General features: G+C 38.8%; 1 protein-coding gene across 1 annotated transcript; it reads right to left on the bottom strand.

The window, feature by feature from the left end:
• Positions 1–521: 521 nt before the first annotated feature.
• C13H11orf97 (chromosome 13 C11orf97 homolog) lies at positions 522–20,002 on the bottom strand. The gene is made up of 3 exons (XM_026450128.2): positions 19,797–20,002; positions 14,822–14,926; positions 522–1,433 (listed from the first exon to the last, which is right to left on the bottom strand). Exons 1-3 carry the CDS (start codon positions 19,939–19,941, stop codon positions 1,168–1,170), a joined length of 516 nt encoding a protein of 171 aa, XP_026305913.1. The 5' UTR covers positions 19,942–20,002; the 3' UTR covers positions 522–1,167.
• Positions 20,003–27,897: the final 7,895 nt, after the last annotated feature.

Here is a 27,897-nt window from a genome sequence, read left to right as displayed (position 1 = left end):
TATTTATATAGTATTATTAATGTATATTAATATAATATTAATTTATTATATAATGTATGTTATATAATATAGAAATATTATATATCATATAAATATATATTATGTATTATATCAAAATAATATATAATATATTAATTACAAATTATATAATTATATTATATAATATGTAAATTACAAATTATATAATTATATTATATAATATGTAAATTACAAATTATATAATTATATAATTATAATTAATATATAATCTCACTCTGTCACCCAGACTGAAGTGCAGTGGTGCGATCTTGGCTCACTGCAACCTTTGCCTCCCAGGTTCAAGGAATTCTTCTGCCTCAGTCTCCCAAGTAGCTGGGATTACAGATGCGTGCCACCATGCCCGGCTAATTTTTGTATTTTTAGTAGAGATGGGTTTTCACCATGTTGGCCAGGCTGATCTCGAATTCCTGACCTCAGGTAATCTGCCCATCTTGGCCTCCTAAAGTACTGGGTTTACAGGTGTGAGCCACTGTGGCCAGCCTATTATTGCATATATTAAGAATCTAGAATAAGCAATGCTATATAGCATTGCTATTATGATTCATATCTTGGTTGAGTATCAAGCTTGAATTTTATCTACTTCTCCCTTTTGACCCAGGGTAATCTCCCAATTGTAGGTCTATTTTAAGGACTTATGTACCTAGCTGCATGACCCTAGATTATCTGGACACTGTGCTTCCATATGAAGACCTCTGTCTTCCCCACATCCTGCTACAAATGTTCCTGGCAGACACTGGCTATGACAGTGAGGAATGAGTAATATTTTGTTCCAAAGTTTATGTCTGCTGAGGAACAACGGTATCCTGGGCCCAGTCTGGTGGCCTCATTCCTGGAATAAGGTGAAACTAAGAGAGCCAAGCAAAGTAGTTGCCATATTCTTCCTTCATTCTCTCATTTCCCTTTCCTCATTTACACTGGGAAACAATGATCCTCTATCTAGAAGAAAAGACAGTGCAGGATTCCTCTTCACAAAGGCTGACTGTGTGCTAGAAAGTCTTGTGTAGACAGAAAGTAAAGAAAAAAGTCATGAGTGTAACCCAGAGGATGAACTTCTGTTGTATCCATGGGGGTAAATTGGTTAGATGAATTGTTACAGTTTGAGTTCCATAATGACATAATATGGCCAAACTAAAAGCGACCCAAGAGAAACAAGTCAAAGGAAGGTTGAATTCTGATTGAGATCTTTAAACAGAGCATATACCACTTGTCTGTAAACTGCAAAGTCCCCTCAGGGGCTTCAGTGGAAGTCAAGGGCATCAGGGTCTTACTTCTCAGTCCTCCGTGCCTGGAATAGTACTTGACTTGTGGCAATAAACTGTTTCTGCTCGGCAGTCCTGGCTTCAAGCCTTCTACAGGGAGATTCCTTTTAATGCTCCAAATCCCTTCCAGGGCCACTGTCAATATTTTTTAAAGCAAGAAAATAATTATTAGCATATTCTCTTTTTAGCACAGTATTTTAAAGTTTTTAATTGGTGATTTTATAAATTTATTTGGGTGTGGGTTTATTTGGTTTGACTAATCAAACCACCCAAATCTTTATCATTTGTTTAATCTTTTATTCCATTTCATTCATTCAACCATTCTCTATGCAATTAAACCTCTACAGTGCTCTTAGATCATTTAACTTACCCCTAAACTAATAGATAATAGAAACATCCATAACAAAACAGAGAAAGATCAGGAATAAATAACAGTTAATAAATAGAATTCATTTAGTCAACTTTATCTGATTCCGATTTAATTACTACAGTAAGAGAAAATATTTCCAAAGATAAAAGAACCAAAAATCACTACATTAATTCATCCAATAGTTAATTCATCCAATAGATCCAAGAATCCTCTAAAAGCCACAAACTAGATGCTGTTTAATCTCCCCTTGAAAAAGAGCAACAATAAACTCACTAGATCCTATGTTTTAAAAATCATTGTAAAATACCTGGAAAGTGATGTTTGCCCACTGATAATTACAGTTCTTGGACCCGGATGCCTTTCAATAAGGTTTAGCAAAGATTGGCACTTGGTTGTCCTCCATATGCTAAAATCACCTGGTTACGTTTTGAGACTCAGCAAACAAGCACGTGGTGAATGTCCACTGCGTACAAAACTGCAACCCAAGTCTAGTAAGTTGGTGAATTTGGGTGAGTTGCCGTAAGTTGTTTTTCCCATTTCTAAGGCTGCAAATATTAATGCGAAACATTCTTCATAGATCCAAGCTGCCCACTGGCATCCTCACCGATATTTGATCCCTCTCTAAAGGGTTTCATAGCAAGTAATTACTAGCAGCATAGTCTCTGGATTCAGAGGAGATCTGGGTTTTGATCTTAGTTCTACCATCTATCAGTTATTTGATTTTGACCAAGTTATGTAACCCACTATGTCTTAATTTCCTCATTTTTGAAACAGGGATGATAATATCTACTTGAAGGATTATTGTAGGATTTAGATGAGGTGGCTGTAAAGTGCTTTGTACTCAATAAATGATAGCTATTTTTTTACAGGGAGAATGATTTTACTATCCAAGCATGGACTAAGATTCTGTGACTGGAGGTACAGTCATTGAACTGACTTGCCAAGCTGTATGTCAATACCTGCCTCTCCTTTTCCACTCCTGAGTAGAGTAGCTGAAGTTATCTGTCAAGATTAGTTTCTCACTTCTTCAAAGACCTTCAAGGAAGATTCCTCAATCTCCTATTTAAGACCTTACAAAGTTTAAGCTGTACCTTCTATCTAACCTAAATCTTCCCCTGCCATGCAAGCCAGTTTCCTCTTCTATCCTGTTCAGAGATACAAAAAGGCTGCTCCCAAACTGAAGGAGATAGAGACACAAACAACCCTTCAAAAAATCCATGAATCCAGGAGCTGGTTTTTTGGAAAGATCAACAAAATTGATAGACCACTAGCAAGACTAATAAAGAAGAAAAGAGAGAAGAATCAAGTAGATGTCATAAAAAATTATAAAGTGGATATCACCACCAATCCCACAGAAATACAAACTACCATCAGAGAATACTATAAACACCTGTACGCAAATAAACTAGAAAATCTAGAAGAAATGAATAAATTCCTGGACACATACACCCTCCCAAGACTAAACCAGGAAGAAATTGAATCCCTGAATAGACCAATAACAGGTTCTGAAATTGAAGCAATAATTAATAGCTTACCAACCAAAAAAAGTCCAGGACCAGACGGATTCACAGCTGAATTCTACCAGAGGTACAAAGAGGAGCTGATTCCACTCCTTCTGAAACTATTTCAATCAATAGAAAAAGAGGGAATCCTCCCTAATTCATTTTATGAGGCCAACATCATCCTGATACCAAAGGCTAGCAGAGACACAACAACAACAAAAAAGAGAATCTTAGACCAATCTCCTTGATGAACTTCAATGCAAAATCCTCAATAAAATACTGGCAAACCAAATCCAGCAGCACATCAAAAAGCTTATCCACCACGATCAAGTTGGCTTCATCCCTGGGATGCAAGGCTGGTTCAACATACACAAATCAATAAATGTAATCCATCATATAAACAGAACCAAAGACAAAAACCACATGGTTATCTCAGTAGATGCAGAAAAGGCCTTTGACAAAATTCAACAGCCCTCCATGCTAAAACCTCTCAATAAACTAGGTATTGATGGGACGTATCTCAAAATAATAAGAGCTATGTATGACAAACCCACAGCCAATATCATACTGAATGGGCAAAAACTGGAAGCATTCCCTTTGAAAACTGGCACAAGACAGGGATGCCCTCTCACCACTCCTATTCAACATAGTGTTGGAAGTTCTGGCCAGGGCAATCAGGCAAGAGAAAGAAATAAAGGGTATTCAGTTAGGAAAAGAGGAAGTCAAATTATCCCTGTTTGCAGATGACATGATTGTATATTTAGAAAACCCCATCGTCTCAGCCCAAACTCTCCTTAAGCTGATAAGCAACCTCAGCAAAGTCTCAGGATACAAAATCAATGTGCAAAAATCACAAGCATTCCAAACAGAGATCCAAATCATGAGTGAACTCCCATTCACAATTGCTTCAAAGAGAATACAATACCTAGGAATCCAACTTACAAGGGATGTGAAGGACCTCTTCAAGGAAAACTACAAACCATTGCTCAGTGAAATAAAAGAGGACACAAAAAAATGGAAGAACATTCCATGCTCATGGATAGGAAGAAACAATATCGTGAAAATGGCCATACTGCCCAAGGTAATTTATAGATTCAATGCCGTCCCCATCAAGCTACCAATGACTTTTTTACAGAATTGGAAAAAACTACTTTAAAGTTCATATGGAACCAAAAAAGAGCCCACATTGCCAAGACAATCCTAAGACAAAAGAACAAAGCTGGAGGCATCACGCTACCTGATTTCAAACTATACTAGAAGGCTACAGTAACCAAAACAGCATGGTACTGGTACCAAAACAGAGATATAGACCAATGGAACAAAACAGAGCCCTCAAAAATAATACCACACATCTACAACCATCTGAGATTTGACAAACCTGACAATAACAAGAAATGGGGAAAGGATTCCCTATTTAATAAATGGTGCTGGGAAAACTGGCTAGCCATATGTAGAAAGCTAAAACTGGATCCCTTCCTTACACCTTATACAAAAATCAATTCAAGATGGATTAAAGACTTAAATGTTAGACCTAAAACCATAAAAACCCTAGAAGAAAACCTAGGCAGTACCATTCAGGACATAGGCATGGGCAAGGACTTCATGACTAAAACACCAAAAGCAATGGCAACAAAAAGCAAAATTGACAAATGGGATCTAATTAAACTAAAGAGCTTCTGCACAGCAAAAGAAACTACCATCAGAGTGAACAGGAAACCTACAGAATGGGAGAAAATTTTTACAATCTACCCATCTGACAAAGGGCTAATATCCAGAATCTACAAAGAACTTAAATTTACAAGAAAAAATCAAACAACCCCATCAAAAAGTGGGTGAAGGATATGAACAGACACTTCTCAAAAGAAGACATTAATGCAGTCAACAGACACATGAAAAAATGCTCATCATCACTGGCCATCGGAGAAATGCAAATCAAAACCACAATGAGATATCATTTCACACCAGTTAGAATGGCAATCATTAAAAAGTCAGGAAACAACAGGTATGGAGAGGATGTGGAGAAATAGGAACGCTTTTACACTGTTGGTGGGACTGTAAACTAGTTCAACCATTGTGGAAGACAGTGTGGCAATTCCCCAAGGATCTAGAACTAGAAATATCATTTGACCCAGCCACCCCATTACTGGGCATATACCCAAAGGATTATAAATCATGCTGCTATAAAGACACAAGCACACATATGTTTATTGTGGCACTATTCACAATAGCAAAGACTTGGAACCAACCCAAATGTCCATCAACGATAGACTGGATTTTAAAAAATGTGGCACATATACACCATGGAATACTATGCAGCCGTAAAAAAGGATGAGTTCATGTCCTTCATAGGGACATGGATGAAGCTGGAAACCATCATTCTGAGCAAACTATCACAAGGACAGAAAACCAAATACTGTATGTTCTCACTCATATGTGGGAACTGAACAATGAGAACATGTGGACACAGGGTGGGGAACATCAAACACCAGGGCCTGCTGGGGGTAGGGGAAGGGGGGAGGGATAGCATTAGGAGACATACCTAATGTAAATGAGTTAACGGGCGCAGCACACCAACATGGCACATGTATGCATATGTAACAAACCTGCATGTGTGCACATGTACCCTAGAACTTAAAGTAAAATAATAATTAAGAAAAAAAAAAAAGAAAAGAAAAGGGCTGCTCCCCAGCCTCTGGACAATAAACTCTAAAACTTAGTAGCCCGTGACATTTATTTAATACCCCCAGTGCCTGATACCCTGTGGGAGACCAAGGAAATAGATTTGGACTTGTGGTTGACACTTTGTGAAGATCCAGTATGTGGAAAGCAGTATAAAATCAGGAAGCAGAACTGTGCAGACAAATCACATCAAATTAGATGGAAGAACTGTACTAGTTAAGTGTAAGTGTGCTCTTTCACATGCAATCACAAGAATGTCATAGAGAAAAACACCTGAAATATAAATGCAGATGCCCAGAAATGCATTAGAAACTCTCAAAGCAAAATATGGTTATGCATAAATATTTGCTATATTCAGGGATAATGGTTGCGGGAAAAAAATAATAGCCCTTCATACATGTGAAATGATGTTTGGGTGAAGAAGTTCCAGAAGGTGATATATTTGACTGGATAAAAGCGGATCTAGAAAAAAACGTGGATGCTTTCTGAGGCAGCTGCTTCTTTTAAGAGAAACTTAACTCCCTCAGCTCAGGGCATGTGCATTCCAGAAGGAGGAAGGCAGAGAAAGCCAGAAAGGCTTCAAGTGTCAACTCCTCTCAACTGAAAAAGAAAAGGGCAGCAGGCACAAAGGGAGAAGCTAGAAAAAAAGAATCAAATCTGTTCTTGAGGCTCAGAATCCTCTAGAGATTCCTCTTCTCTCTTCCCTTCTCATGCTTCCAACACTTTCCACTCAGAAACCTTTATAGGTGTATTTTTATACTGAATTTTAAAATGACTAAACCATGCCTTTATGCCCAAAATTTTAGCCAGTAGGACCTGGCCTGGTTTTATAGGGAAGATAAGCTCACACTTTAAAAATATTTGAGTTCCCTTCAGCTCTCTCTGGACTGTAAATAATGAACATTGGAGCTTGAAAAGCCAGTTTAGAGCCATATCATCTGTACTTCTCTTGTGCAAACAAGGTCAGAGATTTGACTAGAGAAAGAAAAATATAAGTACTTTTAATTTATGTCTGGCGACTCCTAGGCTCTATAATTGTCTCAACATGCCTTTGGTGTCTAGCAAATTCCTCCTATATTGTAGGTGCAGAAAACATTTTAATTGAATGAAATAATGAATAACTCGTGTCTAGTAAATTCCTCCTATATTGTCGGTGCAGAAAACATTTTAATTGAATGAAATAATGAAATATATCCACACTTGCTTGGCAACATTTTGCACTTTCTAAGCTTGTACTTAATGTAGTAAATAAACTGGACTCAAAATTAAGTTTCCATGTATTAAGGCACATGTAGAACTCATTAATGTATTTGGCAATACACTTCTGAAATTTATTGGAAAAGGAAGTGTTGTGTAAGGGGAAAATTAATAAGTTTATTAATCAAATTTTTCATGACTACTATAACCTTTGTAGGTTTTAGCCAGAAAAATACAAAAGCCCTTGCAACTTGAAAACATTAAATTAATACATCACTTTATTTCTGCAAAGTCCTTTATAGAATAGAAATGCAGAAATAGTTTTAAAATAAACAATACAATAAATGCACTAGTTCCATAATGAATGTCTCACAAGCCTACATTTTTCTTTTCTTTCTTTCTTTCTTTTTTTCTTGAGACAGAGTCTTACTCTGTTGTCCAAGCTGAAGTGCAGTGGTGAGATCTCAGCTCACTGCAACATTCGCCTCCTGGGTCCAAGCAATTCTCCTGCCTCAGCCTGGAGAGTAGCTGGGACCATAGGCGCACGCTACCAGGCCTGGCTAATTTTTTTATTTTTAGTAGAGACGAGGTTTCACCATGTTGCCTGGGCTGGTTTCAAACTCCTGACCTCATGTGATTGGCCCACCTAGGCCTCCCAAATTGTTGGGATTACAGGCATGAGCCACTGTGCTCAGCCAATTCTACATTTTTGTTTTTGAAAAGTTGTAAGGAAAGGAAAATCTTCAGGAAATCACTGAGAATATATGAATGATGGACATTAGCTAAATTCTTCCTTATCCAGAAAGTTCTATAAGTTGCCCAAATTCCATTTTATCTGATTAAAAGATCTGATGAGAAAATTACACTCCTTTTTTTTTTTTTTTCAGTATGAGGTTAACCTTTTCAAGTAGACCCAGGTTCTTTGTCCTTATCTGATAGGAATGTGGAAAGCCTCTGGAACCTGTTTTACCTCAAATGTGAACCTGGAGGCTAAACTGAAACTGAACTTGGAGAAAACGAGCAACCTTTTTTTTTTTTTTTTTAACTGAATAGAACACTATTTGCTACTAAATCAATTTCAAATCTCTGTTCTTCTCCGAAGGCATAATCTTATGTTTTAAAGAGAGATGGAAGAACCCAATGACTAAGAGCAACAACATTAGCTTCTGACAAATCTACATCCAGGTATCAGTGTGACATTGGACAAGTCACCCCCTGAGCCTCAGCTTCAAGTTCTTCAAAATGTGAATTAAAACAGCATATATCTCACTGGTTATTGCAAGAATTAAAAGAGATTATTTGCAAAAAATGTATCATGTGCAGAAGAAACTCTGTAAATGGTAACCATTATCACTATTATTATCACCATAATTCCCAACATCAACATCATCATATAAAAAGACATCCCTACCTCTCACCCTGGCATCCAGTGTTTCTAACTCAGCCCATGTATCACTGCATCAAGAGCCTACAAGGAATCAAAAGTCCACAGAAGGGAGGACAAGAGGCCTGTCAGCCCATTATTTCTATTGTCACTAATGGCATTTCCTAGACCCAAGTATAGAGTGCAAAGTATCAACCATGTGAGACACCTTGTCCATTTCAGTGTCTTCACAGCCCTTATTAGCTGTAGTCACAATATGACCACAAGAACAAGTAGGACAGCTCATTGAGATAAGAGCCCCAGTCTGAACAACTCTTTCTCCTGAGTCTCGCTAGCTCTGCAACCAATGGTATCCCCAAAGAAATATAATGTTCATTCTGTTCAACATCCATAAAACTCAACCTCTGAACCTTTTGATTTTTTTTACCAATTTCATTCAACCAAGGGAGAAGAGAAAAAGCATAGAAATAACCACACAGCTTCTGGGTACTTCCATAATTGTCACTGTCAACTCATTCAAAAATAAAACATGCTATAATTTAAGTTGTTTACCTCCAGGACAGATCGCGCTCTTAATAGACTCTTCAATAAGTTCACCTGTGCTTTGCTACATAGCCCAGTATTGCAGTATTTTATCTATGGTTAAGGAAAATCCAGTCTGGACTCTTACCGAAGTCTCACCTTCAACAATCAATTACTTTGTTGTGAGAGTATGTGGAGTTGATTGTCTTAAAATTCAAACAAACCCAGCTAATTCATACATAGCTACAAATATGCTTAGATCCATGCGTATATGTTGGGGTCCCTAGAATTTAGACAGGCTTGGGAATATCTGCAAAATACTATGTAGTGTTTATCCAAAGTCACAAATTCAAATATACATAGGAAGAGGCCAGGCCAGTAATATAAGTAAAGCTGGTCAGGGGTAAGAAATAATTGGTTCTCCCTGTCTTTCCCTTTTTTACTACTTTTGATGAAGGCATCACACAAGAGAAACAATTTTTTCTATTTCTACAATGAGAAGAAAAAACCTGCAGTGGGCACGTGAACATACATAACTTGTGATGTTTCCCACTGGAGTAGGGAACTTGGTGTAGGATGCTGAACAGTGGAGTAGGCAGGTCAGCACGGGGCATTGTAACCCAACCCCAGCCACTGTTGCCTGATGCAAATGGTGCCTTGGTGTTGTCAAATCATCCTTTATCCTCCCTGCTCCATCACCACTCAAGAAAATCTAGACATCTAGATTTGTATATAAAATTTCTAATTTTAAAATATTGACAACTGGTTCAGATATTTAAAAAATATACTGCAGGGCAAATAAATATGTCTGCAGGGTGAACCTGGCATATGGGTCAACATTTTGGGATCTTGAGCCAAACTAAGATACCTCTCTCAGTCTAATTAGATGTGGAACATGGTGGTCTGGTGTGGAGATAGGGGATGGCTCTGTGGTTTTGCATTTAGACCTTAGGCCATGCTATTCATTGGGATGGGTGATACAGGGGAAGCAGCAAGTCGGGGAGAGGTGTGAGTTTTTTGTGTGTCTTTGTTTGTTTGTTTGTTTTGAGACGGAGTCTCACTCTGTCTCCCAGGCTGGAGTACAGTGGCGGAACTCGGCTTATAGCAAGCTCCCCAGTTCACGCCATTCTCCTGCCTCAGCCTCCCGAGTAGCTAGCACTACAGGTGCCCGCCACCACGCCCGGCTAATTTTTTTGTGTGTGTTTAGTAGAGACGGGGTTTCACCGTGTTAGCCAGGATGGTCTCGATCTCCTGACCTCATGATCCGCCCATCTCAGCCTCCCAAAGTGCTGGGATTACAGGCATTAGCCACCGTGACCGTCCCAGAGGTGTGAGTTTTGTTTTGGTCATGTTGGGCCTGAGTTATCTTATGACTTATTAGGGACATCCAGGAAAAGAAGTTTACCTGCAGGGATACATTTCAGAGGCATCATAGAGAGGCCATAGTGGAAAGTCTGAGAAAATCCCAGGAAACCTAATGGAACAAGATTACAAGACTGTCGGAAACATTCTGTTAAACATCAAGATTTGGAGAATGGAGTGAATAAAAAGAGTGCTTAACAGAGGGTGAGAAAGAAGTAGAGGGAGAACCAGGGCAGTTAAGTATCATGGAATTTGAGAAAGGAACAAGGTTGAAGGAGAGAGCCATCAACTATGTCAAATGTTGCAGAAAGCTCAAGCCACCTAGAGGCAGAACAGTATCCACTGCATTTACCATAACGTGTCACCAGAGACACCACAGTGAGTAGAAAGTCAATGGGATTGGGGGTCAGATCTGAATTTGGATCTGGTTCTGCTACTTAATGCATAACCTTGGGCAAGTTAAAAATCTCTCAAAATCTCAGTTTATTAATCCTAAGATGGGGATCAGAATATCAATATCATATAGCTTTGTGAGGATTTGGGGTAAGCAAAATTAAGCCCCTATCCTCAGACAGCTTGTGTTCCAGTGGGACAGAGAGCCAAAAAAGAAGTATATAAAGAATATGGATGCTCCTCAACTTACAATGGAGTTACATCCTGAAAAACCTATCATAAGTTGAAAAAAAGTTCTAAGTAGAAAATGCATTTCATACACTAACCTACCAAACATCATAGCTTGGCCTAGCCTACCTTAAACATGCTCAGAACACTTACATTAGAATGGCTAACTAGAAGCTGCGGCTCATGGCCACTGCCCAGCATTGCAAACGAGTGTCATACGGCATATCGCTAGCCCAGGAAAAAAGCAACTTTCACACCATCACATTGAAAAATCATTAAGTTGAACCGCGATAAGTTGGGGACCCTGCATAAAATTTCAGGTAGCAATAGAAAACAGGAGAAAGAAGAAAGCAGTATAAGGGATTAGAAGGTGACTTGGAGGACAGTTTCTATTTTGACCTGGTGGAGTGGAAAGGCCTCTCCGAGAAGACGGCATATGCAGTTGAAGCCTGAATGAAGAGAGAGGAAGACATCTGAATGTCTGGGTGACATTTAAATGTCCCGATGGGTAAAAATGGGTTTGGCATGTTCCGGAATGTCAAGAAAGCCTGTGTGGTTAAAGTGGAGTGGGAAAGTGTAGGAGATGAGATCAAAGAAGTGAGCTGGCCATAGAAGCATGAAATCTAGTTTCAGAATAATAAAAAGCCATCAGACAGCTTTAAGCATGGAGGTGACATGTAACGATTTATGTTTGTAAAAGATCCCTCTGGTTTCAGTGCAGAGAATTAACAGTAGCAGGGGCAGTAGTAGAGGCTGTTATAGGATGCTATTGCCAGGCCTGCAAAAGGTGACAGGGGCTTGGCAACGGTGCTGGTGGGGGATTTAGGATATATACTGAATTCAACAGAATTGGCTGATAGACTGGATATGGAGTTTGAGGAACTGACTTCTAGGTGTTTGGTGGTACCATCTCATGATATGGGAAAGACTTATGGGTTTTTAAAAGCCTGGGGGTAGAGAATAAGAGTTCTGTTCTGGACATCTTAAGGTTGAGAGGCCTATTTGACATCCAAGTGGAGAATCAAGTAGGTTTTGGGATTTAAAGGGAAAAGTATAGGGTAGAAATAAAAACTGCTGGAGTCATTAGCCCAGTAGGGCTAGATCTCCCAAGGTGAGAGGGTAGGTAGAGAAAAGAGCCTGTGACTGAGCCCTCTAAATTATACAGGCTAGGAGGAGGGAGAGCCAGCAAAGAAGATGGAGAAAGAATAGCTAAAGAGGTAGGAGCAAAACCAGGAAATTGGAGCATTGTGACCTACAGGCCAAGCTAAGAAAGTGTTTTTAGAGGGAAGGAGAAAACAACTACATCAGACATCACAGAGAGGTTGAGTATGTTGGAGGGATCATTGGATTTGACCTTCAAAAGGAAGGCTATTTGCAATCTTGGGAAAGAACAGTTTCCCTGGACTCATGGGAACAAACGCTTAATTAGAATAGGTGAAGTAGCAAAGGAGAAGTAAAGGGATGGAGAAAATGGTTAACATGTACTTATATTTTAAAATAGCAGCTATAGGAACCACACAATTCTCTAAAAGTCTTATGCAAAATTCTGCGTGCATGCAACAAGATGTGTCTTCCAGGAAAAGAAGCCATGGCTGTCATCAGATATATAAAGGAGGGGTCAGTGCAAACTGAACTAGAAGCAAAGGTTCAATGACTGGCCTCTAGGCTCTGAGGCTGGGCTGGAAGAGTGTGGTACCCCCTCTAGATGCTAATTCCCTGTTCTGGCCAATGGTATGTGGCTTCTAGCCATGATATATATTTTAAAAAGAGCAGGATTTCCCACAAGTATATCATTTTAAAACCCAAATTTATAGAATCTATTCTCAGCATTGAAAGATTTTTCTAGGCTAAAATAGTACCTCTGTGCCACTTCTAGTGGATGTTATTTTAAAAAGCAGCCTAGACAGTCTTCATTTTATATAAAGGATATTTGAAAAGATTGCTTAGGAAAATGAATTTTTATAAACCAAATGATACATCCTATTCACTCAGTCTCACAATCTAATGTATCCAATAAGAATAATACAACATACAGCTAGTGTATAAACTAGCTTTTATATAGATTTTTAAAACAATGAAGATAAATCCAAAATATAACAGTATAGACTTAGAAAAAAATGTTAAACATCAGGAAAATAGTACACGTAGGCAGGGCTTCCCAGCTGAAATCTAGTAGGTCATTCCACATCCATTTGTTTAATTCAAAATAGACTTTAAAACTTTCCTTGAAGATACTATGGGAGCAAATCTCACCATTTTATTGGTCTCTCCTTTTATAAGAATGGGTCATACGAGAAGACCCAAAGGAGTTTCTATGTGTGCTTTAGAAATGTAAAGTGGGATCAGATGCAGTGGCTCACACCTGTAATCCCAACACATTGGGAGGCCAAGGCGGGTGGATCAGTAGGTCAGGAGTTCGAGACCAACCTGACCAACATGATGAAACCCCATCTCTACTGAAACTACAAAAATTAGCTGGGCGTTGTGCTGTGTGCCTGTAATCCCAGCTACTCAGGAGAATGAGGCAGAAGAATCGCTTGAATCCAGGAGGCGGAGATTGCAGTGAGCAGAGATCGTGCCACTGTACTCCAGCCTGGGTGACAGAGTGAGACTCTGTTAAAAAAAAAAAAAAGTACAGTGGGCACAACATACATCATGTAATCTGAAATGATGGACTTCTGGTCCTGCAGCCTCTCTCTTAGGAATCCTTAGTGAATTGAGACCTCACTTGCAGGTTGACCAACAATTCTCCATAAAAAATGTCAAGGTCTCTTAATGAAGGAGTCTATGCAATGCAATAGTTTTGTTATTTCTTCTAGCAACTGCTGATACCCAAGAGTGTCACAATAAAAATCTGATGATTGGGAGAGCATGAAATATACATCTAGTAATCGTTGAGAAGGAACCATGAAAAAGAAGGGTGTCAGCAGTTTCAAACTAACATGTGGGATTCTGGGGCTCCTGGAGCATATCTTTCACACATGAACGATCAATAAGAGCTATCAATGCTCAGATCCTCTATGGGATGAAATCCTTGGATGATTTGACCATGTAAATGACTTAGGTTCTGCTAAGTCAGTGATTTGCAAAGTCGGGTACTGGACCAGCAGCATCAATATCATCTGGTAATTTTGTAGAAATCCAAATTCTTGGGCCTCACTGCAGACCTACTGAGCCAGATATGCCAGGGGTGGCGCCCAGCAATCTGCTTTTAACGAGCTCCCAGGTAATTCTGATGCACATCTAAAGTTTGGAAACCACTGTTAACTTGTCATACCTATATTGATAAAGAGTAAAGATATTATTGTGTTTTTCAGGCACTTGGAAAACATTGTACATGTCATTAAATAGAAATAACTCCACCAAGAAAGTGGGACAGCAAAGTACATATTGATATCTACCTCTTTGTTTGTTTGTTTGTTTGATATGGAGTCTCACTCTGTCGCCCAGGCTGAAGTGCAGTGGCACGATCTCGACTTACTGCAAGCTCCGCCTCCAGGTTTACACCATTCTCCTGTGTCAGCCTCCTGAGTAGCTGGGACTACAGGCACCCACCACCACACCTGGCTAATTTTTTGTATTGTTAGTAGAGATGGGGTTTCACCGTTTTAGCCAGGACGGTCTCGATCTCCTGACCTCGTGATCCACCCACTTCAGCCTCCCAAAGTGCTGGGATTACAGGCGTAAGCCACCATGTCCAGCCTATTTTTTTTCCTAGATATGAAGGTTTATTTGGACATAAGCAAATTAATTATAAACTAGTTCAAGAACTTTCCAAAAACCTATTTTTACTTCAATAGTGTGGTTTTATAATAAAATACTCTGTCATCAAATAGGCAATTTCATATTCATTTCACAAATATACTTCATTTGTCACTGAGATTACCTGCAGCTGGATTTTTAATGTGGCATTCATCTCTCTTAATATAAAGTTCTTCTTCCAGTACTTCCTTAATTCTCTTATGTGGCTCACAATATAAAAATTTCTTCCCTATAAAGACATTAACAAAATCAATTACTTAGTATAAATTCTGCCCAATCTTCTAGCCATTATATCTACATGATAACAATTTTTAAAAAGAAGACATGTTATTCCATACAAATATCAGACAATTTGCCCTGAAGGCTCTATCTTGAAAAGATCTCTTCCATGGGAACTTTAGGTTCTTTTGGGACTTCACGTTTTCATGTAATTCCTGAACTTGCAGGGTAAGTTTCAGGTACCTCTTTTAGGTGTTAGAAAGAAATATATAAAGTTTTCTCATTAGCTTCAAGAAAACTTGCACTCATTCATTCAATGAACTCTTATTAAAGACCTACTCTGTGACAAGCATTTGGCTAGAGGCTGAAGACAGAGCAATGAATAAGACAGATGTGTGTATGGAGCTTACAATCCAGGTACAGAAGACAGAACAAAATCTCAGCATTTTAAAATCATCATTTTAAAAGACTGAAACTGAATTGTAGTAGTGAACCACTTATGGACATAGGACTTTTCCCTGGCCTCTAAATCTGGACCTATAGGACATGACTACTACAGTCGAGGACTGAATTGTTTGTTCTAAACACTGTAGCTACATTTCTTCTGCTCAGTCCAGATGTCAGAACTCCAGAGAAACAAAAGAGCTCTGTGCTATTGGGCCTACCCGTATCTGCAATCTCTTCTGTCAGCCTCTCTCTCTTGCTCTCTGAGCTCCAGCCACACGGCCCTTCCGTTCATTCCTACCTTTGCACATGCTGTTTTTGCTACCTGAGCTGCCTTTCTCCTGGTTTTGCCTATATAACTTCTACTCAAATTTTAGGTCTTGCCTTAAACATTAGTTCTTTAGGGAAACTTTCCCTTACTCCACAATCTGGAAAGGACTTTTTATCATGGCACCCTCATTTATTTTTCATTTTACTTACTGCATTTTGGATACAGCTTCATTTCTTTATATACAATTATTTGTGTAGCTATTCATTTAATATCTATCTTCTTTACCAGATCACAAACCCCATAAGGGCAGGCATGTTGTCTCTTCAGTTCATCAGAGTCTTAGAACAGAGCTTGATGTAATAATAAATGCTCAACAAATGTGTGTTCAGTTAGAACTAAGCACTGTTAAAATGGAGCTCTAACTAAAGACTATTCTGCATGCATGTCTGTCAATGCAGTTATACGGTAACTGTGAATGTCAGTGAACTGGTAGTTCTAATGTCAGTACCCAAAAGCTCAATTCAAGGAACCATTGAAAACCTAAACAACTGAGTACTTTAGTTGTTTATGATTTGATTTTAAACTCCCAAATATATGGGCAGGTATCTCATCTTTTCCAGACTAATCAATAAACAACACAAGTGAGTCAATTTGACGGGGATGCAGACTGGCACAAATGGGGCAAGAGACCTGCTGCTTCCGGCAGTGATCCCAGGTCATTCCCAGTCATGAAGATCCAGACACACCCTCAGACATGAAAAAGTTAGAATTACATACTTTCAGGGTCTCATTCTTGTTTCCCCAAAGTTGGAAATCATATGAATAAAATATGGGAACAGCATTACTGCCTAACTTTGATTTAATCTGTTAAATCATGATCTTCAGGCAGAAAAAGGGTTCACAAACTTGGCTAGGAAGAAAACTAAGCCTATAACAGAACAACACCAAAGCCTTAGAAAACTAAGCGGAAAAGATCATCTGCTGTCAGTTCAGGTCTCCTGATAAATTTCAGTCCTGCTGCTAGGAAAATGTACAGAAGAAATCACTAAAGGTGATTTGAAGAATTGTGGTAATTGGGAGAGTACTAAGGAGCTAGTACGAGCAAATATCTCCTGCTCGGGAGAAGAAAGGAAAGGAGGGGAGAGAAAGGGAGGCGAGAGGAGAGAGAACTTTCAGGCAGAAAAAGTTTTCACAAACTTGGCTAGGAAGGAAGGGAGAGGAGAGGAAAAGAAACAGGGAAGGAAAGGAGAAAGGGAAAGAAAAGGAAGGGAAAGAAAATTAAAAAAAAGAAAAAAGGAAGGAAGGGAAAGGGAGAAAGAAAATTCTACAAACTCTAATATAGCAGTTTGATGTTGATCTTTACCAGCATTTTGAGTGGATTGGTGGATAGATGTCTTGTTTATGTAGACATGAGGAGCTGTGATCACTGAGAAGGATAACTAAGAACAATGTTATTCCAGAATTTCTTTTGAAACAATAATTATTCCAGGTTTTTGGGATTCTTTGTTGTTGTTGTTTGTTTGCTGAGAGCTAATAACAATTAAATCTTACATATATTACTATTTCCCTTTCTCACAATGACCTATGGGCAAGTATAATTATTGCGGTTTTATAGTTGAGAAAGTAGCTTCCTTAAGTCATAAAACTAAAACCATGAAAATGAGAAGCCACACCTACCTGAGTCTCCCAAGCTCCTAGGGTTATTAAAAATTGTTTATAGTTTATTACAACTCATAGTTATAGATCCACTGCACTCTACTAATCAGTTCATACCTAGAATACAGGTTTCAGTGATTTGATACACTGGAGATTGTTGGAAGAAGTGGCCAGCCAGCCAGGTTAGAACACTACAAGTGATCTTAAAGGTGACATTGGCCAGGCACGGTGACTCACGCTTGTAATCCCTGAATTTTGGGAGGCTGAGGTGGACGGATCACTTGAGGTCAGCAGTCCAAGACCAGCCTGGCCAACATGGTGAAACCCCATCTCTACTAAAAATACAACAATTAGCCAGGTGTGATGGTGTGTGCCTGTGGTCCCAGCTACCTGGGAGGCTGAGGCAAAAGAATTGCTTGAACCCGGGAGGGGGAAGTTGCAGTGAGCCAAGATTGTGCCACTGCACTCCAGCCTGGGTGACAGAGTGAGGCTCCATCTCCAAAAAAAAAAGGCAAAAATTAAATAAATAAAATAAAGGTGACATTAAGTCTATGAAAGATTTGGTTGGTGCTCGAATAGCTGCCTTTATATAATTCAAGGATGTTTACATGGGAAACAACCACACTTCGTGTTTGAGAGCAGGCCTGTGATTAGGGAGTAGAAGCTGTAGAGAGACTGAAGACTTTTCCAATAATTAGAGACATTTGAAAATTGACTGAGTACTTTGTGCTTGTGCAAACAGCCTGTCTCTACTTAGGCTAAGCCCCTAAAAGGAGGTTCTGAGAGAGACTGAGGCAGGAACTCTTTCATTTTCCCACCCCAACTTTGTGAGCTTGTGAAAGTTTGGACATCTGCCTTAAGTCATTAGTCCTTTCCCTGAAACTTGTCCAATGCCTGGCATGTAGTAAAGACTCAATATATGTTAAATTGATGAGTGAATGTTAATCCTACCTTTTACTCCTAGAGCCACAGGACTAAAGAAACTTAGATACTAGCATGTTTAATGGGGAAGTTTCCTGATAGAATTTGAAGTAGGAGGCGGGGCGCAGTGGCTCATGCCTGTAATCCCAGCAATTTGGGAGGCTGAGGCGAGCGGATCACTCGAGGCCAGGAGTTGAAGACCAGCCTGGCCAACATGGCGATACCCTGTCTCTACTAAAAATATGAAAAAATTAGCCAGGCATGGTGGTGTGTGCCTGTAATCTCAGCTACTCAGGAGGCTGGTGCATGAGAATTGCTTGAACCCAGGAGGTGGAGTTGCAGTGAGCCCAGATCATGCCACTGCACTCCAGCCTGGCAACAGAGCTGTCTAAAAATAATAATAATCATAATAATTTTAAGTAGGAGTAAAGAATCTCCATTACCCAAATATACTGAATTTATGCGGGTAATCTCCATTACCCAAATATACTTAATTTATTAAATATGTCTAAGCAAGGCCTCTGCATGCTGCTGATAATAACACAAGGAATGATGTTTCATAATCACACTGGAGCTGATGCCCAGGGCCCCTTTCACCAGGAGGCAGTGGTTCTGTAACTCCTTGATGAGGTCTCTGGGGAGGAGAGTGTGTGGTCCACCAAAGGAGGTGCTTCAGCCCAACCCTCTCTCCTGGGGCCCGCCAGCACAGAGGAACTGTGGAGAACCCCAGTCGGCTCTCCAGAAAGGCAATCAAGGAGGTGCTGCAGAAGGGCTGGAAACTACTCTGTTCCTCTGGTCTATTATTCTCACCATCATTCCTTAGCACCTACTCAAGACCTGGGGGTGCAAGAGGCTGTGGAATATCTGTTAATTCATGAAACAGTATAGGTGAGTAATAACCTGGCTAGGACTCAAATCACAGCCACTTCCACTGTGGCTGTGGGCCAGAACTGTCTTTACCTATTTGAATATTGTGTGTTTGGCAGGGCAGAGAGCAAAGAACAGTGCGTTAAAATGTGACCCATAATTATGAGATTCTAAAAGGATTGGGTAGTTGTAGACTGAGAGTCCAAGAGATGGAAATTAAAAGTGATTTAAGTATTTCGCCTGCACTGCCTGACTGACTGTGGCAAGTCACTTTCTTTCCTCTGGTCTAGATCTCAATTTCCTCATCTGTAAAATGAAATAACTGGCAAAATGAGCTGCGTGTTTCTAAGGGTGTATACGCATGCATACATACACACACACATACATATACAAATGCATGTATAAAATGGTATACATATAAATGTGTGTGTATGCGTGTGTGTGTGTTGTAATTCCTTTCAGAATAATGCAACTACCGATTAAATCGGAGCTGACGTCCAGACCCTGGGTTCAGGCAGGCTATCCGGAAGGACGGCTTGGAGAGATGAACCGATGCTTTCTGCCACAGTGCCATCATCTCTGGCTCTGCCAAAAGCAGTAGCTCCACCTCCTCTGCCGCAAACCTTCTCAGCCAGTTCCACTGCGGTTTCCCCCAGCTGCCCCGTCACTCGTTCTCCACGCCCCTCCTCCCAGTAGCGTCCGCGGCGGGAGCTGAACTCACACTGCTGGCCGTGCTCTAGTGGGCCGCGGCCGGGCTCCCCTCGCGCCTCGCACCCCAGCCCTGCTGGGGGCGGAGGCTGCTCCTCTTCGCGACCCGCCTCGGGCGCCACCGCTGTGGTCACCACCACTGCCTCCTCGCCTGTCATGCCGCAGCTGTCTTCTGAGAGCCCAGAGCACAGTTTCCTTCTCAGCTCAGTCGCCGGCCGCCCGGCACGCGAGGCGTCTCGGGTTGCCATAGTGACTGCCGATTCTCCCCGCCCCTAGCCCGCCTTCTGAGGCCCTAGGTATCCCGCGCGCCAAAGAAGGCGCTGAAGTTAGGGGGCTGGGGTTATTATTATCATTGACCAAAGCAAAGGACTTTCCATTAATTTCTCGTTAATTTCTCACACGAGCTCGGCAAGAGAGGCTTTACTATTCCCAGATACAGAATCCGAGATTCAGAAAAAGCGAAGGAAATTGCATGAGGCCTCATGGCGAGGAAGCGGCACCATTAGAATGTGGACTCAGAAGTCTGGTCCCAAAGCCGACAGAATAGATCATCGCCCAGAACACAAAAGTTAGAAGTGGAACTGGTGTGCAGGTGAGTACAAGGCACCGTCGCTGGTTTCATGCAGCCTTGTGCCTGTCACATCCCGCTCCCTGCTACACACACGCAACGTGATTGCATAAGTAAATGCTGATGAATCCCAACTTTCACGTTGTAAATTATTACTATTATTAAGCAAATTGTAGTTTCCAAGCTCTTTTGTATTCACAAAACTAATAAACTAATAACTAACTTTACAGATGAAATCAAATTCAGCAAATTTTAATTTGAAGAGCAAGTAGAAAAATTCAGGGTTTTATTTGGAGCATAAGGTTGCTTTTGCCTTGGCTTTGGTTTTGCAGTCCTTAAAAAATGGATTATGTTGTGGTGTTAATTTTATGAAAGTTGAATGTGCATTGTTTTATAGTATTAAATCATTCTACAAGGCTTGCAACCAAATACAGGAGACCTCCTCTGTCTCCACTGTACCCCAGAGCCAAACACTTTTAATACCAAATCTTTATATTGCTGCTTTTTGTTTTTCAATTTTAGATATCATGTTGATTTTCATACTCCCTGTGTCACATATACTTATTGCTCCTTTATACTACTATTATAGATAAATTGAAATTTTGACTAGAGTAATATTTAATGTTTACATTACTATCACAATTGTATTAGGCTAGTCTTGCATTGTTATATACTTGAAACGGGGTAATTTATAAAGAAAAAAGATTTAATTGGCTCACAGTTCTGCAAGCTTTACAGGAAGCACGATACTGGCATCTGTTTGGCTTCTGGTGAAGCCTCCAGAAGCTTACAATCATGGTGGAAGGCAAAGGAGGAACAGGCAGCTCACATAGCAAAAGCAGGAGATCGCGCGCCCTCTCTCTCTCTCTCTCTCTGTAGAGAGATATCTATCTATATTTTATATATATAGAGAGAGGCAATTAAAAGGTTGTGTGGAAAGATTGTATTCCTTTTTTTATATCTCTGTATCTTTGCACTATTTTCTGAGAGATTTTTCTTAACAGGAGTTTGAATTTCAAACTGCTCCCCAGAACCCACAGTGTTTCTCCAGGCAGTTCAGGCACTCCTCATTCATTTAATACATATTTATTGAATGACGGCTTTGTGTCAGGAGCTATTATATGTGCTAAGGATGTAACCATGAGCAAAACATACAAAAATCCCTGCCCTTATGTAGTTGAGCTCACATTCTGCATAAGATTTGATTTGAACAGAGTTGTTGATATGTGTGTATGTGTGTGTATAACTTTTACCTAATATGTTTGGAGTGAATTCATCACCATTCTTACCCAGCTATGTTACTGCCAACATGCCTTGGCTTTTGCTGAGCCCTTCACCTATCAGAAGTCCATATGGCTGAAATAATTTGATAGGTGAGTTATGGCAACTCAAATGGCAGAAATAATTTCCAAAAAGTTATTCTAAATGACTTATACTCATTATATCCTTACCTAATATGGGTTTATATAATTTTAAAGCAAAAACACCTAGATTTCATTTGATTGACTCATGATGCTATTTTAACATTATGTTCTTAATTTTTATCAAGAACCAATGGGAAAAAAGTCAAATAAGAAATATTTCTGAATTTTAAGTGAAACTATTTTTAAAGATGCTGTTCATTCTGTCAACTATCATTTGTTACTTTTCACAGAATAAACTTAAGATTAGTTTCACCAATATTAGAAATGGTAAATCTATACCTAAAGATCTTACAGGCATTAAAAAGATAGGAAGATATTTTGAATAATTTGATGCTAGTAAATTTGACAATTTAAATAAAATAAATTACTTAAAAGGTTTCCAAAAGAAACACAAGAAGAAATATAGCTTTAATAGAAGTAGTTATAAAAATATAACTACTAAAAATATGGAATTTAAAATTAAAACACATTCCACAAAGAAAAAGCCTCACTGGTACATTCTTCCAAACATTTAAGAATGAAATAACACCAATTCACCAATTCTATCCAACCTCTTGCAGGAATTAAAAAAAAAAAATGTTAACACTTCCCAACTCATCTTTATACCAAAATCTGAAAGAACATTACTAAAAAGGAAAATGATAGGTCAATGTCTCTCAAGAAGATCAATTCAGATATTAAATAAAATATTAGCAAATGTAACCCAAATGTAGCATGTTAAAAAATGGATAATATATCACATTTTTTGATCATTGCAGGAATGCAAGGTTGTTTAAAATCAATACTGTATAACTTACCACATTAAAAAAATTAAAAAGGAAGAAATGAAACTGTCATTAGCTGTCAACATGGCTGTATACATAGAAAATTCAGGCCAGGCGTGGTGGCTCATGCCTGTAATCTCAGCACTTTGGGAAGCCAAGGCGGGTGGATCACGAGGTCAAGGGATCAAGACCATCTGGCCAACATGGTGAAACCCCGTTTCTACTAAAATTACAAAAATCAGCTGGGTGTGGTGGCGCGTACCTGTAGTCCCAAGTACTCAGGAGGCTGAGGCGGGAGAATTGCTTGAACCTGGGAGATGGAGGTTGCAGTGAGCCGAGATCGCGCCACTGCACTCCAGCCTGGCAACAGAGTGAGATTCCATCTCAAAAAGAAAAAAAACAGAAAAGAAAATGAATGTACAGGTAAGCTATTGGAATTAATAAATTTATCAAGGCCAGGGGACACATGGTCAATAGAGAAAAATAAATGTTACCTTTACATAGTAAAAAAAATTAAAAATGGAATGTAAAAGACAGTAACATTTATAATAGCATTGAGAGCCAAAAAATACATTAAGAATAAATCTTTAAAAGGAGAGAAAGAATTCCAACAGAATACCGCATATAAATGCGGAAATATATTACAGTATATTCAAGAACTGTAACACCGAATATTACAATGATGTTAATTTTCCTCAACTAGATCTAGAAATTTCATGTAATCCCAATATGAATCTCAGCAGGGTTGTTTAGATGTTGACAAGGAGATTCTAAAATTAGAAAGTAAATGTAGCACTTTGGCAGGCTGAGGCAGATGGATCACGAGGTCAAGAGTTGGAGACCAGCCTGGCCAACGTGATGAAACCCCGTCTCTACTAAAAATACAAAAATTAACTGGGTATGGTGGTGCATGCCTGTAATCCCAGCTACTTGGGAGGCTGAGGCGGGAGAATGGCTTGAACTCAGGAGGCAGAGGTTGCAGTGAGCCAAGATCGTGCCGCTGCACGCCAGCCTGGGTGAAAGAGCAAGACTCCGTCTCAAAAAAAAAAAACGGTAAATGTAGTGGGCAAGAATGGTCAAAACAACCTTGAAAAATAAGAGTGAAGTTGGAATATCTACACTACCACATAATAAGACTTACGATAAAGCCAAAATATTAAAACTGGGGTATTGGGGCAAAGATAGCTCAATGAAACAAAATAGAGTCTAGAAACAGACCCAACTAAATATGATCACCAGATAAATGACAAAAGTTTCACTGCAATGTAGTGTGTGGGTGTTTATATGTGTGTGAGGGGTTATTCCTTTTAATAAGTGGCACTGATAAATTGGATATTAATATGGGAAAATGAACTTTGACTCCTACCGTGTGTCAAATGCAAGTATCAACTCAAAATAGCACTAAAGGTAAAACACAAAAGCTTCTAGAGTATAACAATGAAAAAAACCTTCATGATCTTGGGGTAGACAAATATTTTTCAACCAGGAAACCAAAAGCACCAATAAAAGAAGGCAATAGATAAATTAGAGGTCATTAAAATTAAGATATTCTCAGGCCAGATGCTGTAGCTCATGCCTGTAATATCAGCACTTTAGGAGGCCGAGGCAGGAGGATGGCTTGAGCCTAGGAGTCTGAGAACAGCCTGGGGCAATATAGTAAGATTCTGTCTCTACAAAAACAAATACATGAATTAGCTGCACATGGTGGCATGCACCTGTAGTCCTAGCAACTTGGGAGCCTGAGGCAGAATTGCTTGAGCCCCAGAATTTGAGGCTGCACTGAGCTACGATCACACCAGTGCACTCCAGCCTGGGCAACAGCACAAGACCCTGTCTCTATAAAGTAAATAAATAAATAAAATTAAGATAATCTCTTCATTAAAATCACCAGTATGAGTGTGAAAAGGCAAGCCACAGACTGAGAGAGCATATATCCAAAAAATAACTAGTATTGCAAATATATAAAGAACTTGTAAAAATAAGAAACGTGCACACATCCCAGAAAGAAAATGGAGAAAGATAAAGCACTTCATGAAAGAGGAGATCCAAGTGGTCAGTCAGCACACATGAAAACATTGCTTCACATCATTGGTCACCAGGATAATGCAAATTAAACTACAATGAGCTAATACTACATGCCCACTAGAATGGCTATTTAAAAAAAAAAGAAATGAAAATCAACAAACCTGGCAGTAACAAGAGCCATGGGCATGTGGAGCAATTGGAACTCTCCTTTCCTGCTAAGAGTGTAAATTGGTACAACTACTTTGGAGAAGTGTTTTGGCAGTTTTTACTAAAGTGGAATATAAGTACATCCTGTGACTCAGCAGGCTTTACTAGATATGCACTGAAAGGTATAGTAGGTACACCAAAACCATGTACTAGAATGTTTATGGCAGCACTATTCATAAAATCCCCAAACTAGAAACAATGCAAAATCCCACCAAAAGTTAACAATATCATGTATATATAAATTATTACATGTTCATATAACAGAATACATCAATAAAAAGAACAAAACCCCGCTACATGCAGAAATGGAGAAATTTCATAGACGTAATGTTGAGTGAAATAAACCAAACGCAAAAATATATGTAAGTTACTACATTTATGTAGGCAAAACTAAATGATGGAAATAAAAGTTAGATTGTAGTTACCTTTGAGGGAACACTGAGCGGAAGCACAAAGTAGCTGTTGGAGGTGCTGATTATGTTCTAGATCTTGAGCTGGGTGATAGTTACATAACCCTATTCACTTTGAAGAATTCGCCAAGATTTCTGAATTTTACTTTGTGTATGCTATAGTTCTACAAAATTATACAAAAATTAAGAATATTTTATTTAGAAAAAATGTCTAAAAATATTTTTACTCATAAAAATGTGGTTTATTTGATCAAATTAAAAAATATGCACAAAACAAACATAAAGAAAGGCTGGGCACCATGGCTCACACCTATAATCCCAGCACCTTTGGAGGCCAAGGCAGGAGGATTGCTTGAGGCCAGGAGTTTAAAACCAGCCTGGTCAACATAGCAAGACTCTGTCTCTATAAAAGAAAAATTAAAAAATTAGCTGGGTATGGTGGCTTGCACTGTAGTCTTAGCTACGCAGAAGGCAGAGGCTGGAGGATCTGTTGAGTCCAGGAGTTCAAGGCTGCAGTGAGTCATGATCGCACCACTGTACTCTAGCCTTGGTGATAGAGCAAGACCCTGTCTCAAAAAAAAAAAAAGCAATTACTGTCTTCCTCTGTTTTCATTACCAAAAACTTTAATCTATCAATTTTAATAACTATATTGATTTAGGTAGTTTATTTCCTTCTTTCTCCTTCTAAATGGCTTTTGATTTTTTTATTTCCAATTGTTATACATGTGTCTTCAATTATATACCAATGCATATTCTCTTGAAAGAAGTTACTGACACAAATAATTATAAAGGGTACTATTTTAGGTATGAACTGTGGTTTCCAGTTTTCTCTTTTTAACTTTTTTTTAGGTTCAGGGGTTCATTTGCTGTATAGGAAAATTACATGTTGCAGGAGTTTGGTGTACAAATTATTTCATCACCCAGGTAATAAGCATAGTACTCAATAGTTTTTCAATCCTTACCAAAAAAACTAAAAATGAACAACAAAAACAGAATGAAAAAACCCCAGGATAGTTGGCTTATCCTTTTAAAATTTCAATTACAGTCATACGTCACTTAATGATGGGGGTATGTTCTGAGAAATGTGTTACTAGGCAATTTCATCCTTGTTCAATATCAGAATGCACTTACACAAACCTAGGTGGCATAGCCTACTACACACCTAGGCTACTTGGTATAGCCTGTTGCTCCTAGGCTACGAACCTGTAGAACATGTTACTATACTGCATACTGTAGGCAATTGTAACACAAGGAAAGTATTTGTGTATCTTAAGAAATCTAAACATAGAGAAGGTACAGTAAAAATATGGTATAGTTGACTTTAAAAGGTACACCTGTAGAGTGTGTACTTCATGAATGGAGCTTGAAGAACTTGGTGTTGCTCTGAGTGGGTTAGTGAGTGAGTGGTGGGCAAATGTGATGGCCTAAGATATTACCGAACACTACTATAGACTTTATCAATACTACTGACTTAGGCTGCACTAAATTTATGCAAACATATTTTTCTTTCTTCAATAATAAATTACTCAGCTTACTGTACTTTTTTTACTTTATAAACTTTTAATTTTTAAAAACATTTTAACTCTTGTAATAACACTTAGCTTAAAATGCAAACACCTTGCGTAGCTATGCAAAACTATTTTTTCTTTATAGCCTCATTCTATGAGCTTTTTTGTATTTTCAATATGCATTATTTATTTTTTTTTTACTTTTTAAACTTTTTTGTTAAAAACAAAGACACAAACACAAACTTAGTCTAGACCAACAGAGGGTCATCATGATCACTGTCTTCTCCCTCCACATCTTGTCCTCTGGGAGGTGTTCAGGGGCAATAACACTCATGGAGTTACTCCTGTGTCATCTCCTATGGTAATAATGCCTTCTTCTGGAATACCCCCTGAAGGACCGGCCTGAAACTGTTTTACGGTTCACTTTTTTTTAATAAGTGGAAGAATACCATAAAATAATGACCAGAAGTATATTATAGTAAATTCAGAAACCGGTAACATAGTTGTTTATTATCATTATCCAGTGTTATGTACTGTACATAGTTGTATGTAAACATGACTGGCAGTGCAGTAGGTTTGTTTACATTTAGCATCACCTCAAACACGTGAGTAATGTGTTGTGCTATGACATAATGACAGCTACAACATCACTAGGTGATAGGAAATGTTTAGCTCCATTGTAATTTCATGAGATCACTGTCATTGACCCAAGCCTGACTGTAAATGGAAAAGACCAACATGACCACTAGATGGAGACAAAACCCAAGACTAAAGTTTTCTTATAAAAAGTTACACATTTCACGTAAAAAATGAAGTCTTAAAAAATAAAAAGTTTTAGTATATTACCAGAGTAAATAGATTACTTCATGTTACTTGTGCTTAATTCTATAGAACTAAAACAGGTCTCAAGAAATCATCTCAGTTTGTCTTATAGCACAACCGAATAAACAATGGAATGTTGAATGCTACCGTTTTTCTTTGGAAAAGTAGATGCTAAAACCACTTTGGTAGCCTCTTCTAGGTTCTAACAGTCCTGATTTAAATTAAAAGCCAGCCAAATCCTTCTTATATAATAATAAACAATGGGATGTTGAATGCTATCGTTTTTCTTTGGAAAAGTAGATGCTAAAACCACTTTGGTATCCTCTTCTAGGTTCTAACAGTCCTGATTTAAATTAAAAGCCAACCAAATCCTTCTTATATAGTAA

Source organism: Piliocolobus tephrosceles, chromosome 13, assembly GCF_002776525.5.
Source record: "Piliocolobus tephrosceles isolate RC106 chromosome 13, ASM277652v3, whole genome shotgun sequence".
In the NCBI taxonomy this organism is placed as follows: domain Eukaryota; kingdom Metazoa; phylum Chordata; class Mammalia; order Primates; family Cercopithecidae; genus Piliocolobus; species Piliocolobus tephrosceles.
This window is presented reverse-complemented; position numbering and strand designations above follow the sequence as displayed.